At 45.9% G+C, this 18398-nt stretch overlaps 1 protein-coding gene across 1 annotated transcript in view; it reads right to left on the minus strand.

Annotated features, from left to right (window-relative positions):
- Positions 1–18398, minus strand: part of Wdfy1 (WD repeat and FYVE domain containing 1) — a 49539-nt gene that overhangs the window by 25293 nt on the left and 5848 nt on the right. Inside the window, exon 2 of the mRNA XM_048458984.3 lies at positions 3500–3567. Within this exon, the coding sequence (XP_048314941.3) occupies positions 3500–3567 (68 nt within the window). The remainder of the gene's footprint in view (positions 1–3499; positions 3568–18398) is intronic.

The following is an 18398-nucleotide window of genomic DNA, read 5'->3' on the forward strand; positions in this document are numbered from 1 at the left end:
AAGGAAGTTAGCACTTGAGGTTTTCTTACTCCAATGGGCTTATACTTTTTTTGGCCTTATTTAGTGTGTGTGTGGGGGGGGGGGTTTACTTATTCGTGTATATGTATGAATGTGCAGCCAGACCTAGACTGGGTGTCTTTCCTTGATCTCTCTCTACCTTTATGTTTTAAGACAGGGTCTTCTCACTGAACCTGTAGCTGACCAAATCAGCCAATCAGTTGGCTTCGGAGATCTGCCTGTTTCCACCTTTCCTCTCCTCTGCACCGCATCAATGGCGCTGCAGAATAACAGCATTGTGTCTGGCCCTTCATGTGGGATCTGGGGATCTGGACTCAGGCTTCTGTACTTGTGTGACAGGCACTTTGCTGACTATGTAAAATCTCCCAAAGCCCTGGGCTCATACTCTGCCAAAGAAAGCATCACACAGAATTGTACCCAAAGACAACAGGAAGATCACAACTAGGGAAGGACGGGAAGGTCACACTAGGGAAAGACAGGAAGGTCACACTAGGGAAGGACAGAGGTCACACTAGGGAAGGACGGGAAGGTCACACTACGGAAGGACAGAGGTCACACTAGGGAAGGACGGGAAGGTCACACTACGGAAGGACTGTCTCAGTAGCATTCTAGATCTCTGCAGGTGAAAGTGGACACTGGCATTGGACACAACTCAATCAGATGTGTGTGACTCTGAACTGGTTTTAAGTCTGTATATTCCTGTATCTATATTTTAAATTTATAATATATAATCTCATGTTTAATAATTATATCCTCTACCAGGCATGGTGGTACATGCTTAAATTCCAAGACCCAGGAGGTAGAGGTAGGAGAACTTCTGTGACTTTTAGTTCACCTTGGTTTACATAGGGAGTTTGAGGCCAGCTACATGTACAAAGTAAGGCTGTCTGAATTAAAAAATGATTATAACCACAAAGATATATTGTTCTACACACACACACATTCAGACACACCAACCTCAAGCAATTAAAGCAATTATCAGTTGCTTTGATGATTTAAAAGATTCATGTTACCATTTTTTTGTTGGTCAGCTGATGATAAATTTTGATGTTGGCTTTAAGCCTCATTTCTTCTGATGCCTGACACTATCCTAAAACTGCATACATATGTAAAATTACTCATTTGTGTAATAAGGTCAATGTGCTGATTAACTTTATGACTCTAGAGATTTGTTCACTGATTATTATTAATGTCTTGTGTGTATGGTGGAGGGCACACACGTGCCACAGTGAACACGTGGAGATCAGAATGGCAACTTCTGGGAGTTCCTTTCTCTTCCCACTGTGGGCTCCAGAGAACAACCTGGGGTTGCCAGGCTCATGGGCCATGTACTTTACCCACTGAGTCATCTCACCAACCCCAGAATTTTTTAATTAGAAAAGCTTCCCTAGTTTGGTTTTGATATTTTGGAATACCCTGGCTGGTTTTTGTTTATTTGTTTTCTCCGTCTTCTTCTAGAAGAGAGGTTTCTCCTGGGATAAGCAATGTACAGTTTAAAAACCAGGTGGAGGGGTCAAGTACTCACACAGCTTACAAACGGGAAAAACACAGGCCATCTTTCAAATTAATGGCAATATACACACAAAAGGCAGCCGTGAGTCTGAGATCACACATGTAAAACTCAGATTACAGCCTTTGGCGCTGGACTCGGCCAGACGCCCTCACTGCTCGCTGATGCTTTTGTACCCTAGTGGCACAGCAGAGGAGCTGCTGTAGACTGTCTGGCCCATGGAATCTCAACACTGCCTTTATGATCCTGTGCATAAAACACTGTGGATCCACCTCATCCTTTCAGTGGACAGCACATTCCTTCAGTCATAAACAGGTGTGGATTAGAATTACAGCCACCAGCATGGAGCGGGTGACCAGCTGTCCAAAGCTCTTGGAAGGTCTAACACTGATAAACCACTAACTTTTGGCAGAAATTATTACAGGATCCAAATACTCCACACGCGATGAAAACTTGGGAAAAGGCTGAGCAGAGTGGCTGGGAAGGCTGACTCCCACCACATGAACTGTGCTGAATAACCGCTTACCCATACCGGCGCAAACCTGACAATTTTGGGATTCTTCTTAGGAAAGCTGTGACCAGTGTCAACAGTCACCAGGACAACGGTCAGCAGCCGCTTATGGAGGAACTTCACAATGACCTTCAGTAACAAACCATTAAGCGCACAACAAATCCTTTTCTTTTCCTAGAGGGTCATCTGACCACTGAAGCCCTTAATTCAAGGAACTCCCTCATTAAGGAACAGCGCCTCAAGGAGTCCCACAGTTGTGACTGGTCACTCAGGAGTTAGGAGCTAAGCTCCCATTACAAAAAGGCCTGTGTATTCCGCATACTCCTGCAGTGTGACTAGCCTTTGGCTTGATGCTTTTACTGTCTTCCTTCCTGCCCCTCCTGTCATGGAGAAGTGAGGCCCAAGGTGTAAGCAACACTTTCTAAGTAGAAAATTTCCTCAGAAGCTGTCTCCCTTGTGGTTGTTTGGGAAAGAAGGAATCACCTCCCACTTGGTGTTAAGGTGGAAGGCACCCAGGCCTTTTCTGCTGGGCTTTGTCTCAGAAAAGCTGAAGAAAAGAAGAAAGATATACACAGATATGGCAATGTCATGGTACATACTTTGGCTTGAGGATGTATGGGTGATTCCATGTCAGGATAGCCTAAGAGGCAGGGTCTCAGGTAGCCCAGGCTGGTCTTGAACCGTGCTATGTAGCTATGGGCAACCACGCCCAGCTTTATGCTCTGCTGGGTACTGAACTCAGAGCTTCAGGCATGCTTAGCAAACCCTCTACCAACTGGGCTACACGCCCAGCTTCTGGGAAGATTCTCCATTTACAAAGTGTTGTTCTTTGGTGCACATCTTCCTACAACACCGGGGGACAGTGAAAAGAACAGGCGAAAGGCTGGTCACAGCCACAGGTTGAACCACGGCGTATGGAATACACAGGTCTTTCACAGTGGTGCATGAGCCCCAAACCACTGAGTGAAAGGGACTGTTGGAGGCCATGAGAAGGCTCGGCATTCAGAGGCATATGCTGAAAACCTGAGTCTGGTCCACAGTACCCACGTGGTAGACGGCAAAGAGTCCACACTTCAAGTTTTCCTCCAACCTCCAAATATCGGCCAAGGTATGAGCACTTACTAAGGTATTAACACTTACTAAGTAACTGTAAAAATAATTTTTCTGAAGTCATTACTGAGTTAAAGCTGAACAAATGAGCACAAAGAAAAATGGCCCTTTTCCTGTTTTGTTTTTTTAATCCTTTCTTTTTTCAATTTTGGTCCTGTGTCAGTTAGGCTGGTAGACCAACTGCCTCTGTCAAAGGAGTTTTCCTGTGGTTTATGACCGCCTGTCAGAGGTCTTAGGCAACAAAGGAACTCATTCCGAAATCCAGCGGCCATATTTAGTCAAGCATTTTGAAATGAAGTCATCAAAGGCATCAGAAACAAGGCCCTTAGGTGCAGAAGTCCGTGACTTACAGGCCATCGTGTGGTAGATGCTGGGCCAGTACTGGCCACTGTCTCTTTTCAGCCATACTCGGATGGTTCTGTGGAGACATAGACGGAGAGAGCAGTGCTTAGTCGTTACCTGGACGGAAGTGATCATCATCTAATACTATAAAATCATGCCGATGCCAAGCACATGCAGATGCTGCCGTCTTTAAACATCTCTACCTGTGGCATCTGACTCCCCGTATACATTAATTTTACTTCACACAAGCACCAGTTCACCACTCTCCAGACTCAGTGCACAGCGAGGCAACAGAGAAAATTGGCCACAATCACAATGCTTTAACAAAGGCTTATTCTCCAAATGAACATAAAAGATGTCCACGTCATGAGAATAGTCATCCTCAGTGGTGCATGAAATGGGGTTGTCTTCTTTGTAATTCAGGACAATTTTGTTTTTAATTTTAAAAATTCAACATCTTCCAATTGATCTTACAAAGTTATTCAAAGGGAAATACATATACCCAGATAAAATTTAGTATATTATATATGGTATACATACTTACATAATATGTATCACACAGTATGATCATATTAAATTATATAATACCTAGCAGTCAGGATTTCAAATAATTTTAATAACGTAGAAATGTTCATTGTATAATAACTTAAAAAGGAAGCTGAAAATTATCAACTACTTTTCTGGGTAAAACAAACTGTGCCAACAAAGTCACATGACTGTCTCACCAGGGGACACTGAGGAAAGCAGCGGGCACACAAAGAAAGAAGAGCTGGCTGCAGGGACACAACCCCCTGCAATCCCAACACTTGGAAGGCTAAAGCAGGAGGATGATCATCATGAATTAAAGGCCAGCCTAGAGCACAAAGGACCTCATCCCACAGAAGCAAAAACAGAAAACATGAAGTACCACGCTTATGGAAAAGCAGTATGGGACTGGGGGGGGAAGGAAGGGGGTAAAGGTGCCTCGCTCAGTGGGAGGCCTCGCTCTGCCCTGGAGGAAACTGTCCCACACTGTGTCTCTGGCCTCTCTTTCATCAGAACACACACAGGGCTGTGAGGAAATCCTGTGGGTGCAGGAAAGTAACAAATGAGCCACAGAGCCAAAGGGCAGCAGGTGTGTTCACTGCAGAAGGAGAAACAACAGGGCCAGAGGGGGCCACTCCTGCCTTTGCAGAACCCCTAAGCCCGGCTCTTCTGTCCACCTAGTCCCCTCTGGGTAACTGCATTCTAATGGTGTCTGCTTTGCTCACAAGTTTCTCGTCATCTACTGCCATTCTTTGACAATCATGTTTATATTTCTAATAATGGGCTGGCAAGGTGCCTCACTGAGTAAAAGTGTTTGTCATCTAGGATGAGGATCTGAGTTCAATCCTTGATACATAGTAGGAGAGAACTGACTCTCGGGGGTTGTCCTCTGACCGTAGCCATGCCAGTTACACACCCACACAGATATACACACACAAACACAAAGATGAAAGAATAAGAGTATATTTCTTTCCTCCTTCTTTCCTTTTTTGTTTTTTGTTTGTTTGTTTTGATTTTTTGAGACAGGGTTTCCCTGTAGTTTTGGTGCCTGTCCTGGAACTAGCTCTTGTAGAAAATGATGGCCTCGAACTCACAGAGATCTGCCTACCTCTGCCTCCCGACTGTTGGGATTAAAGCCATGCGCCCCCACTGCCCAGCTAAGAGTACATTTCTAATAGCAACACAACAGTTGACAAATATTGCTAAATTTAGACAAAAATATATAAAAAGCAGTGTTGATATATATTGCCATCTGTTCATCTAGTTATTTCTTTCTCAAGTTCAAGACAAGCTAAATTGTTCTATAGGAACAAAACTCAAGAGCGGCTGATTGACTCTGGGGAAGGCGGCAGATTCTAGAGGTGTGAGGGAAAGAACATGGCTAGGCTCTGGGGTTGGCGGCCAGAGCTGTGTCCATACAGAACATGTCCCACACTCTCAAGATCTGCATAGATCACTTGTGTGACTAAAAGGCAATTCACACGGGTCATCTGCATTTACCAAACAGATGACAGGATGACACGGTACAGAACCCCATTTCATGTATGTCTCAGGGTCAATGGAATCTGATGAGGTTGCGAGATCCAGCTACCAGGCTGAGCACACAGGGAGGACAGAGGGACAGAAGAACCTGTTAAAACACTGACAAAGGCACTTCAGAAAAAACAAGACTGTGGGCAAGTCTACACACAAAAGACCCAAATCCTTCGACACATAATTTGGAAGGGAAAAGAAATAAAATGGGAGACAAGCTTAATAAATACAACAAACAATACAATGTGTTAATTTATATCTAGATTAAAAACCTATAAAATTATATGCATAAAGTAATCAGAAACATGAACAGCAGTAGATATTTGCTGATATTAAAATTACTATATTTTATTTAGGTGTAAGAGTTGTAATTATGTCACTGTGTAGAGTTCCTTTGTTTCAGTCTTGGCTTTTTGGTTTGGTTTGTTTTGACATGGTCTTCTTACTACAATGTTACCAGACAGGCTCAGGCAGGATTCTCCTCCTTTAGGCTTTGGAGTTTTGGATTACAAGTATGAACACCAGGCCTGGTGAACTGTTTTGTTAAGAAACAAACAATAATTCCTAAGTATCACGCGGCCCTTTCTTGGGCATCCTCGGCTTGGCCACCAGAGTCCAGGGCCTCTTCACTTCCTCCCTAGTCTCATCTCATATTACCTTCTGGTCTCTTTCCCAGCCGCAACTCACCTCCAGCACACCCAATACCAATCTCACCTTCCAAGGAGTCACACCGCCTACTGCTACTATGTTCAGCATCCACCAGTGATGACCTTCAACCCAAGACAAACTTAGTTCCTGTAACTCCCCAGCTCAGGCCCCGAAACCCAACGAGTTGGTCTATTTCAAGTCTCCATATGGTTCTCTCAGGTTATGCCCAAGCTGGCCTCCCTCACCACTCTACCGTGAACTATTCATTCTCTACTGGTCCTTCTACACAGATGGTAGGTTGGATATTATTTCAACACAACTCCTTCATCTAAAAACTCAATGCAGGTACACAAGAATTACCCTTAGAACTGATCCACAAAAGGAGCCTTACCTGTGCTGACTATACTTCATGTTCTTGAAATCAGAAATGCTATGGTTACATTTCAGCAAAATAGATGAAGCCAAAGCAGAGTAGTAAGTTCAAGACCAACTCCAAGGGGAGTATTAAATCCATTCGATAATATACCCTCCTGTCCAAATTCAATGTACAAAGGTCACACTTGAAGATCACGTCATGTTCCATTAGGTTCTGCTTTAAGCTTACTAACTTTATTTACAACATGATCACCAAAGGTTTAAATCTGGCAGTTAACCACCATCAAGATTTTTAAGTCAAACGAAGAAGATAATGTTGATAATTCACTAAAACTCTGCCACCGCAAAGGCCATGGAGTTAGTGGGACACACTTTTCCCTTTGAGCTCAGAAAGGGCAACATTGACATCAGCAGTGAGGAAATAATCCACACACCTTCAGAATGGTATTAACCTAGACCAAGGCCACACTCAGATCACCCTCAGCAGGACTCCAGCATTTGGAAGACAGGGTTTCTCTCTGCAGATTTGGCACCTGTCCTGGCACTCTCTGTAGACCAGGCTGGCCTCAAACTCACAGAGATCAGCCTGTCTCTGCCTCCCAAGTGCTGGAATTAAAGGTGTGCGCTACCCCTGCCCGGCTGCCATTTTCTTTGTAGAGTCAACACTTACAACTTGGTCGGCACAAATCCGACCTTGGCTAGGACCCAATCAACAAGCTAGGGAAATTGAAACTTTTACCATAATCCCCTTGAAAACTGCTTATCATGAAAAGACAGGGAAAGCCAACCTCACTGGGAATTGGGCTCCAAGCAGGCAGTGGACTTTGGCTTTATGTCCTCTACCCAGAGTTCTCTTCTTCAAACCATCCCATTCTTTAACTTTCTGTGCTGCTGAGGTCTTCTGTGTCTATGGTTCAATCAAACCAGTATCAAACCAACATTAAATTGAAACCCTAATACCCCAGGAGCCTCAAGAATCTGTACGCTAAACGAAGTTTTTCAATGTCTACAAGCTACATGGGAATTTGCTTCATAGTATGATCAAAGTGTTTCTCCTTACCTTAATGGGGTTATAAAAAACAGGCTTCAACTGGACTAGTTATTTTCTTTATTTGTTTGTTTGTTTATTATGTGTACAACATTCTGCCTCCACGTGTGCCCGCATGCCAGAAGAGGGCGCCAGATCTCATTACAGACGGTTGTGAGCCACCATGTGGTTGCTGGGAATTGAACTCAGGACCTCTGGAAGAGCAGCCAGTGCTCTTAAGCACTGAGCCATCTCTCCAGCCCATGGACTAGTCATTAACACCTCAAAAATTCCAGGTGAAAACATGGACTAGTCTGCAAAGTCGAAGAAAAGCCTGCTCTCTGGTAAGTTGAAAGCAACAGTATGTGATATTTTACTGAATGTAAATTACTCAAATCCTTACAACTATATAATAAGCCAGCTACATTAAGCACTGAGATCTGGTGATTTTGTTTGTCGCCCATAAGCCCAATGTTTCCTGGCAGAACACTGTTGAAGGTACTTTTTTTTAGTTTGTTTGTTTTAATTTTATTTATGTATTTTTACTCCTACCCCTAAAGTCAGGTACTGTTTTGTTTTAATTTTATTTATGTATTTTTTCTTTTACATATGAATACTCTATCTGTATGTATACCTGCATGCCAGAAAAGGGCATTGGATCCCATTATAGACAGTTGTGAGCCACCATGTGGTTGCTGGGAATTGAACTCACTGGCTGCACACAGTAAGAAACACACCTTTATCTGACTGTAAGAGACAAAACAATGGCAAACCGTATGCAGGAAAAGGTGCTTTCCTCTGGGCCTGAGGACGGGAGTCTGAGCCTCAGAACTCACACAGTGGGAGAAGAGGACCAGCAAGTACAAATGAGGAAGTGTGCATTGTTCTTAAAGAAAGGCGGCAAAGTTGGTTGAATTTAGGGATTTCAGGCTTGGCAACTGGTTCTGAAGAAATTACTGAATAGGGAAAAAAAAAAGAACTTCCCATTTAAAAGTTAAAAGGGAAAAATCAAGGATTTGGAGAAAAGGTTAAATAATAAGATGGGTTATCAAGTGACATAGTAGCTTAATAGCTTATATAGTCACTAAAAATAATTATGTGACTGGTAGGTGTGTGGACATGTTTATAAAATGCAGTTTTCTCTTTTACTACTTAGTATGCGTGTTGGTGTGCACACATGCCCATAGCACACAGGTGGAAGTCAGAAGACAACTTATAAAAATCAGGTCTCCCTCCTCTGTGAGGGTTCTGGAGACCCAGTGTGGGTCCTCAGACTTGGTACCAAGTGACTTTACCTACTGACCCATCTTTTAAGCCAAAGATATTCAGTTTTCCTCCAAAGGGTTGAATTACAGTTCTATAACTCAATCATACAGGAAACACAGTCTCTGGCTCTGCAGGCATTAGGCAGAGTGGTGGGGTGGACTGCGGGAGGAGCAAACACTGATTCCAGGTCCTTCCTAGGATCTGAGGACAACAAGAAAGTCCATGGGGACCTTCCGGCGAGCCCCCAGTCACACACCCTGCAATGAGTTCCAAATGCTCAGGGATGGGTTTTGTCTAGTGTTCAAATATGGTTATCTGAAACGGAAAACGTAAAAATGATCCGCTTCTTAAAAATGTGTCTGTCAGCATAAAAGCAAAGATGGCCGAGGAATATGAACGAAGTGAAGCTTGAAGTTGTTGTGCCACCTGAGGCATAAGAATCAGAGGCAACTTCAAGTAAATGACAGCCACTTTTCCTCCTTAACAAGACCAATGCTAGAGGCTTCTATGTGCCTCACCGACAACTCCTGCTCAGTGGCCAGCTGGTCATCAATGGGACTTGTGCCTGGGACAGGTTTGGCCAAGAATCAGCAGCACCCTGGAACTTATGAAGGGACGCAGGGTTTGCCTCCCCGGCCACCATAAGAAGATGTGGACGGAAGGCACAGCTAGAGGCTCCTGGATAGGATAGGATCACTTCCAAGGGAGCAGAGTACAGGGCCTGCATAGCAGGACTAAGAAACCAGACGCAAGAAAGCTGGGAAAGAGAAGACTTTCCCAAAAGACATCAGGCTCCCGGGCTTGACAGATGTACTGAGTTGTTGCCCTCTAGTGTGTCCCTGTTTAGCTCCTAAGTCCTCAGCACTGAACTGCGGGTACAGATTTTCTGCATGCGAGACCCCACGGGGATTCCGGACACACCTGGGATCTGCAGAGAGCAAGCTAGCCTGTGGTGAAGGCGAAGGACACGTTTTACCTCCAGTTCATGCTTCAGGAGTCAGAACAAGCAGAAATCACACAAGCCAACACGGCCACCGCAACACTACCTGACTCGAGCTGCCTTGTCCAATTTTATCCATCTCTGATTAGAGAGTGTTGGGAGCCACCTGGAGGCACAGGTGGTCCTGCAGTTTGGAGGTAGCCACGTGGGGCTGAGCAACCCTGCCTGCACCCTTGCCTGCACATGCTCAGACCAGCAGAATGGCATTAACCAATCAGGACAGCGTTCAAGCTGCTCCACCGTTTAAAAGCAGATGCCTCGGGACCCTACTTCCTCTCTCTAAGCTTTCTCTCGTCCCTGCTCTATCGTCCCTTCCCCCAATTTTCCTCAAGGGAATGCTCCAAATAAAGATGTGACCAGAGAAGGAATTCTCGTTTTTGGTGGGGTTCATTCCTGCTGGACGGGATGGCGCCCCGCAACTGGTGCTCGAAACCCCGGGACGCTGAGGGACCCTGACAACTACGCCGGGGGACCCTGAGAAAGCCCGGGAGAAAAAGCCAAGATCAGACACCAGCACAGAGAGCCTTGAATTTCAGAACTCTGAGAACATGGAGCGGTGAGTGACGTCGGTTGAAATCCCCAGAAAGGGGAGGAAAAGAAATGTAAAAAGGAATTTCAAAGGATAGGCCTAAAATAGAAAAGAAAATACAAAAAAAAAAAAAAAAAAAAAATCAAAGTTAAGGTATCTGAAAGAAGGTACAGAAAGCAACGGGGAAGAAAAATCCCTTAAGTTCAGTGCAGGAGGGATGTAAACAGCAGCAAAAAAGGCGAGGTAACTAAGGCGGGACTTTGAGGACGATGGGGTACGGGAGACCGCGGCTTCCGCTCCCTCTCCGTCCACCTGCGTACTCGCTGTTAGAGACTGGAGGCAACAGTCTCGTAGGGAGGCGAGCTTGATCACTGCCTTCCCTGTTCTTAAAGAGCCACAGAGCTTTTGGAGGTGATTTTCGCCTAATTTTGTTAGAGAGCTCAGTCTCTGGCTCTCACGTACAAAAAACTTTAATTTTTGACTGAGAAAGACAAGCTGCTTGATCGTGCTGAGAGTGCTGGCGGCAGCCGGCCCGCCTTTGAGCGGTAATGCCTGATTAGAAACACGGAAGTGGGCCAGGCACGGTGGTGCACACCTGTGATCCCAGCTACTCAGGAGGGAGACGCAACCAGTTGCTGGCGGGGAGTTTGCTGGAGGCCTACGAACAGCCAGGTCACCATGGCGACGGGCGGGCTAAAGTCCGTGTGTCATCAGAGGCTATATGTCCCGGCCTTCTGGCGGGGCTATGGTTTTTGGAGGACTTTTTCAGCACCTGAGCGGACTCGCCTGACTGAGGCGGAAGCTGCGTGGTGAGCAGCGGCGCCATAGAAAGCAGAGAGGAGCTGAATCGGCTCTGCGGAAAAACTGTGTTTCCATAGCATCATGGGCGGGCGGAGATGAGTTCCCAGAGAACGGGGCTCTGCGCGCGGGCGGACCGGGCAGGAGAAGCCCCCCCACGGGTGGGCGGATGCCCCCCTCGCCGGAGCTTGGCGGTGCGAATTCAATGCCTGAGGTGAGGCTGAGGTACAGTTCGCAGTTACGGGATAACCGGCGAGCCCGCCCACGGCCCGGGGCGGAGCCATGCCTTCGGGCCATGCGGAGCGCGCCATAATGGGCTTCAGAGGCGGAGCTGTGGCAGCCGCCGCCTCCGCTGCTGCCGCCCTCAGTCAAGGTCGCCAAGAATTCAGTCAGATAAAAACATTTGTCGCCAAAAATTTAGTCAGATAAAAACATTTATCCCCCAAACATCGCCCCTTTGTCAGCAGGAAGTAGCCAGATGATCGACGTCCATTCTCCCTCAAAGAACTGGTCCTAATTATCATAATAAAGGCGCGTCAACCTGGTTATCATTACCTATTGCCCTTGGCAACGGGTGAAATAAACAATGTTACCTAGAGGTTTTTCCATCTGAATAGGGGAGCTGGAGAGATGGCTCAGAGGTTAAGAGCACTGACTGCTCTTCCAAAGGTCCTGAGTTCAATTCCCAGTGACAACTGCTTTGGTTTTTAGACATAAGAGGGGGAATACACTACCAGTGACAGCTTCCCCCAGAGAAAGGATTTCTCTTGCATTCTTTACACTTAATTTTTAATTCAAAATTTTGCTGGTACAGGCAAACAAGATTTGCTCTTTGAAACGGAGACATGCAAGTCTCTAAGTTCAAAACCAGCCTACTTCCAGTACTGATTGTGCTGAATTTTTACACTGAGAGTTTTTAATACTCTTAAATGTTTAATTTGGGAGGAGAGTTTTGTTTATGTTTTTCTAGGAATGCTGACATACATCTGGATGCCAGCGAGACCGACCAGAGAGATAAAGAAGACGACCCAGTGGATGCTGAGTGTCCTGCTGTGGAAGATTCGTGCGGAGACAGCAGAGATGACCTTCTGGGCGGTGCCAAGAGCAGCTGTTTCACACCATCGACTTGAGCAACACCCTGTGCAACCTCTTATCTCTTACTCTATTTTGCCTTTTCCCTCCTTGGGGATGGGTGGGAGCAGATATCCTTGGCATGCTGCGTCTAGGTGGGGACCAGATTGGAAAATAGTTTTGCCTTATTGCTCTTAAAGACAATAATTAGGGGGAGATGTTGGGAGCCACCTGGAGGCACAGGTGGTCCTGCAGTTTGGAGGTAGCCACGTGGGGCTGAGCAACCCTGCCTGCACCCTTGCCTGCACATGCTCAGACCAGCAGAATGGCATTAACCAATCAGGACAGCGTTCAAGCTGCTCCACCGTTTAAAAGCAGATGCCTCGGGACCCTACTTCCTCTCTCTAAGCTTTCTCTCGTCCCTGCTCTATCGTCCCTTCCCCCAATTTTCCTCAAGGGAATGCTCCAAATAAAGATGTGACCAGAGAAGGAATTCTCGTTTTTGGTGGGGTTCATTCCTGCTGGACGGGATGGCGCCCCGCAAGAGAGTGAGAAAAATCTCACAATTTAAAACCTTACAAAAGATACAATTCAATATAAAGTAGCTTTGTAGAGTCAAAAAAAGAAGCAAAAGAGCCTATCCAGAAATGCACATATGTTTTCCATTAAAGCAGTAACATAAATATGAACTATTAAATAGCGGGTTCTTTGTTCCCATAAAAGGAGATTCAGAGCACAGAAAAGTCTAGGTAGAAATAGACTTGTGCCCCAAAGCTCAAAGAAAACTTAACTTTTATGCTAAGTCAGAATAGTGATACTAATAAGATCTCCAACTACCTCCAGTCTGGATCTGGCTGGACCTCATGAGATGCAGTACATCAGAGTCTGAGGCAGACAGTTGTGTGTGAAATGCGCTCAATTTCTTTTTTCACCCCTTGCTGCTCCGTGCCCTTTACTGTATCTGATTTTTACATGTATCTGATTTTACATGGCGAGGGAGAACCTCTTTCTCTGACTCCTGTTGGGAGGCTGCCTGGTGTCTCTGTGGCCCACTGTGTGTCCGAAGTGGTACTGGGACTCTTCTGAGAAAGGCTTTTCCTGTTGTTGCTCCGCTCCTGGAAGTCTGCCAAGCCATATGACCCAGGGAGAGGGGCAGTGGGGGGGGGGGTGGTTTAGCCTGCTAAGGAGAAACTACAATAGGAAGAGGGAGCCCACGTCTTGGCTGAATTGCCCTTGACGAGCCTGGAACTAGTCACGTCTCCAGTAGCTGAGACACAGGACTGATCATAAGCATGGGTAAGCCTAACTGAGTCAGGCCGACTGTTCCAAGCGACCACTTGTCATAAGCCCTGGGTCAAGCCCACCCCACCTCCAACAACACCATCTTTCTTCCGGGAACAACAGAAATAAAGCAATTTAATCATTTTCTAATTTTGCTGATAAATAGGTAGTGTTCAACCAACTAACTGAAAAGCTAATTTCATAATATACAATACGCTACAAAGTAAGAGCAAGGTCCTGATTTATCTTGAACTCTGGGTAAATCGTAATTGTAAAGAAAGCTGATTATTATAACTGCTTGTAGGGACACTGATACTCCCAGATTTAGGACTCCCTGAGCACTTCCGTCACCTACAACAAAGGGTATCGTTTCCTAGTCTGACCGTACCTCCGGAGGATACAGATTAAAATGCTTAACTCTAAGATGGGTTCTAAAACACTCAGATGTTAGCCTGAAAGGAAGAGGGAATGATACCACCATCACTTCAGTCTGTCTTTATCAAATAAATAGCAATTTCCTTCCAGTCGAGTCGTTGGAACTCTGACCTTCATTTCCGCTAGAGAACAAAATGTGTCTCCTGTAACAGCGAGGCAGAACAGTGAACGGTTGCTGAGTGGATCTTCTAAACCAAAAGACTAGAAACTAGCCTCATTTTTAGAGGACAATAAGCCTGACTGAGCGAAAGAAGGAAGTACTCACTGGCCGGCACCACAGGAAGGAATGAATACTGGACAGCTTACGGGGCTGTGGGAACACTGTATCACAGCCTGCTGATTTCATCAGAGAAGGCGCTCAGGGACCCTGGCAGTTGCACCGCCCCTCACCAGTAATGCCGCCCAAGAATCCACAGACATGTGGCTGAAATGCCTCCTGCGGGCTCTCCGTGTGACTGGAGAAACCAGCCCAGAAGTAATCTTTTACCGCCAGCATCAAAACGATTTTGTATGATTCCTGTGCAAATAAAAAGCCTAAGAAAATCCCGAGCCCCAGAGGACAGGAAACATCTAGACAAGCTGGGGTCAGCATGGGGCCCCATGCAGCACTCTTTCCTAAGGCTGATGATGAAGATGACGATGGTGATGATAACCAACAAACAACTTCAGTTAGTTCTACCCAGAGCCCACCAGAGCTGTCTGGACACCCACGATTAAAGTAACCCAGAGGAAGTACAGCTTGAGTTAGCCTTAAATTCTGCTCTCTGGCTCGTTATTGGGTTGCTCAGTGATTCAATCAAACTAATACTGGACACACTGCTGGTAGCTTTACACTGTCTTAGATGCTAGAAGAATGTAAAAGGCCGCATTCAGCTGGGAAGGATGGAATGAGCCAGATCTACGGGACAGTGAAAAGCTGGACTGGCGTCCAGAAAGGCAGGTGGCAGCATGGCGGATGGGACAAACAGCACCCCTCAAAGTTCAGACCCCTCAAACAACGTCCCCAGTAGGTATGAGGAAATTAGTGGAGCACACAAGGCAGGAATGTTGGGGAAACACCGAGTTAGTAAGAAGGCCCTCTGAGGTACTCAAGTACCCAAAGAAATTCAGCCCAAGTGGTATTTTCTATAAACCAACCATAACCTAGTATCCCAAATACTCCCTATCAACAATGACCTCAAGCATCTCCAATTTCCCCGAAGCTTTCCAGGTGGATGCCCCTGCCAGGACGCAAACAAAGAGGATGAGATAAGAAGGGGGAAATGTACCAGTGCAGGACCTCTCACCCCACAGCCCTACAAGAACACTGGCTGCGGGTTCATTCTGATCTTACAGGGAGCTGCTCTGAGTAACGCTGTGTGTGGTCTACAGGGAAAATGACTGAAAGGGTGACTCTGAGCTCAGCTGCTGGGGTGCTGGCCTCGCAGGCACTAACCAGAGTTCCAGCCTCAGCACCACACAAACAGGGTGGGATGGGCTCACACATGTGACCCCAACACTAAGGAGGTTGAACCAGAAGAATTAAAAGCTCAGGACCAGTCTTTGGTAGACAGTGAGTTTGAGGTGAGCCTGTCTTACCTGAGAAACCCTGTCTCAAAAAGTTACAGAGAAAAGAGACTATTTTGTTATGAAATGTGAAAAAAACACTCCATAAAATGAGTGAGTACACATTCCTGCTCTCTCATCTTTCAGAATGATTTGCTGAGGGCACTTCACAGAAAGAAGGTAACATAAACAGCTGAATTCTAAGGGCCAACACCATTGGTTACGTTTTGGTTTTGTTCCTAGGGGAGAACTTACAGGCGGCTAAAGTCAACCAGAGCAGGGAAAGCCTATTTCACAGCAAGGAGCGTCTCTGGCTATCAACTAGTTAGATGTAGCTTCGCAAGGTCTGCTGCATGACCTGCCCTTTGGAGGTACTGGCCACGTGGAGGATCAGATGAAAAAAATACAAACCAACTAACACCTGGTTGTAAGCTGGAGGGAGCTGAGAAAGGCTGACAGTGGTAGACAGGAAAGAATTACTCCTCGGTGGGGAGGGAGTAGAAGTGGCCCTAAAAGGCTGGGATATGGGAGACAGAGGAGGGCAAGGGGTTTGAGGAGGGTGCACACGAACTCTGGTGGAGAAAGGTATACGGTGTAATGGGACAGAGAGCACACTGGCAAAGGACCACTGAGAAGTGAGAAAGGGATGTGGAAATAAAGTTGGGCACAGAACAGTTACGCGCTCCCCTACATCCTATTACAGGCATGACGACAGACAACATTAATGCAAGGTCATGAGAAAGAAAACATGATAAGAAGCCATTTGGAAGGTCCAAGTGTGGTGAAACAGATTCAGATAGGGCACACTAGGGCTTAGGAATTCCTCATGGAGGCTGCTATAGTGATCAAGGTTTAAAAGTGGTTAAGAGATGAGAACAACCCTGAGGGTGAAAATGGACAGGCACTCCCAGCAGAGTCAGGCCTGAGGCAGCCATCCTGCCTTCAAGGCTGGCCCTCAGCTGGTGTCCTCGGATCTCTTTCTAAAGGGCTCCCACATTCCCAAACTCAGAAGAATGGCTCACCCTGTTTTGTGTTTGTACAAAGCACATGGCTGATGCTTCACGCTTGTTTTTCAAGACTCCAGAGTGCTGGTTCATGCTAACGAGAGGGTGCCCCCCCCATAAACACTTGGCATACTGTCTCCACTGAATTCCCCTGATAAACAGTTCTGAACACAGAGGGTCACATAATTCAACAGGGGGAATTTAGCACATCTTGTGTGACTCCACAGTCACTTGGGAGGACTCTCAGAAGCTTGGCCTGGTGTCTTCCTGTCTTCCCTGCATGTGCTGATTTGTGTTGTGCCCTGTGACTACAATATGCCATGGCTGTGTGTATGGTTGTGAGGAGTGAGTCCTACTAGTGTGTCAAAGGACCTGATCTTAGGGTTCTCTGCCACAGAGGGGAAAGATCTATGTGGGACACGAATATGACTGAAATGACTTGAAACTGCCCAAATAAGGAAATAAAGAAAAGCCATGACGCAAAGTCAGTTATAAAAGTTTAAGAAAAAATTTGCAATTGACTTCCAAACGCTAGTGCCTTATTTAGGGCAGGGATTTTTTTTTTTTTACTTTATCCATACACACATGCACGCACAACACACACTTGCATACAGGGCAGAAATGTTTTGAGCTTTGTTGACATAAAGGAAGATAAACAGGAACAGAATCACAACTGCTAGCCCGGGTGCCAGGCTCTGTTTTAAGCGCCTTCCATCTATGCCATCCGTCAGCGCTTCATAAAACCCCAGGAGGTAGACCCTACTACATCTGTGCTTTGCGGCTGAGAAGACCATGATGCAAAGAGGTTAAGTAGCTTGTCCAAAGTCACATGACTTGGAAGCAAACTCTGGCACTTATCTCTGGAGCCTCTGGCATGAGAGAGTCCCTGCACTCTCTGCCGTGCTAGCTTCCTGCCCCTCTTCAGTTTCATTTATACCACAGACTAAAGAATCTACTTCCAGGCCTTGAATGGCAATCAAGACACAGTCACTAACACCTGGACAAACGAACAGCTTCCAGCTGTTACACACTTTCCTTTAAAAAACAAAAACAACAACACAGGTTTAGAGTCAGTTCCCATAAATAATAAGGAAATATAAAAATTTCCCTACAAAACGTCTTAACATGCTTAAGAAGTATTCAAAAACAGTTTGGAGACATAGCTCAGTTGGTAGAGTTCTTGCCAAACGTGCTCAAAACCTTGGGTTTGTTCCCCAGCACGGCATAAACCTGGCTTGGTGGCACATGCCTGTAATCCCAGGAGAAAACAGGTGAAAGATCAGAAGTTCCTCAGCTACAGGGCGACCCAAAGGCCAGCCTGGGCTACATGAGACTCTGTCGCTAAACAAACAGCATTTAGAGGCAGATACATTAGAAGAGCTAGTGGATGAAAAAGGGAAAATGCTACAAAAATATATAAAAGTTGGGTTTGGGGTTTGTTTCATTTGAGGGCTTTCTGGGTTTTGTCTTTTTCTAAAATCAGCTTACACACAGCACCTGAAAACATAGATCTGTCACTGTTTGACTTAAGCCAAAGAAAACTGAGATCCTGCAGAAATCGATGCTGGCCTTGCAGGCCGTGGGTGCACTAGCAGACAGTTCATCTCCAACCTTGTCAAAAATGAAGATGGCGGGTCTACAGCCCTCACTTTACTAAGAAAGCTTTGTAACAAGAGATCCCACTTTGAAAACTCTCATGTGATCAGCTGACCAAGTTTCTGTGCTGCCCTAGCAGAGGCCAGAAACAGCGCTTGCTCCGCTGCCTCACCCAATTCAGCTCTGCCCTGCGGGCAACCTCAGCTTCCAGGGGCCTCCCCCTCCACAGTAACTGCTCTGGACTCTTTTTTTCTTTCTGATTTTATAGAGTTCT

Source organism: Myodes glareolus, chromosome 1 (genome assembly GCF_982192425.1).
Source record: "Myodes glareolus chromosome 1, mMyoGla1.1, whole genome shotgun sequence".
Classification (NCBI taxonomy): domain Eukaryota; kingdom Metazoa; phylum Chordata; class Mammalia; order Rodentia; family Cricetidae; genus Myodes; species Myodes glareolus.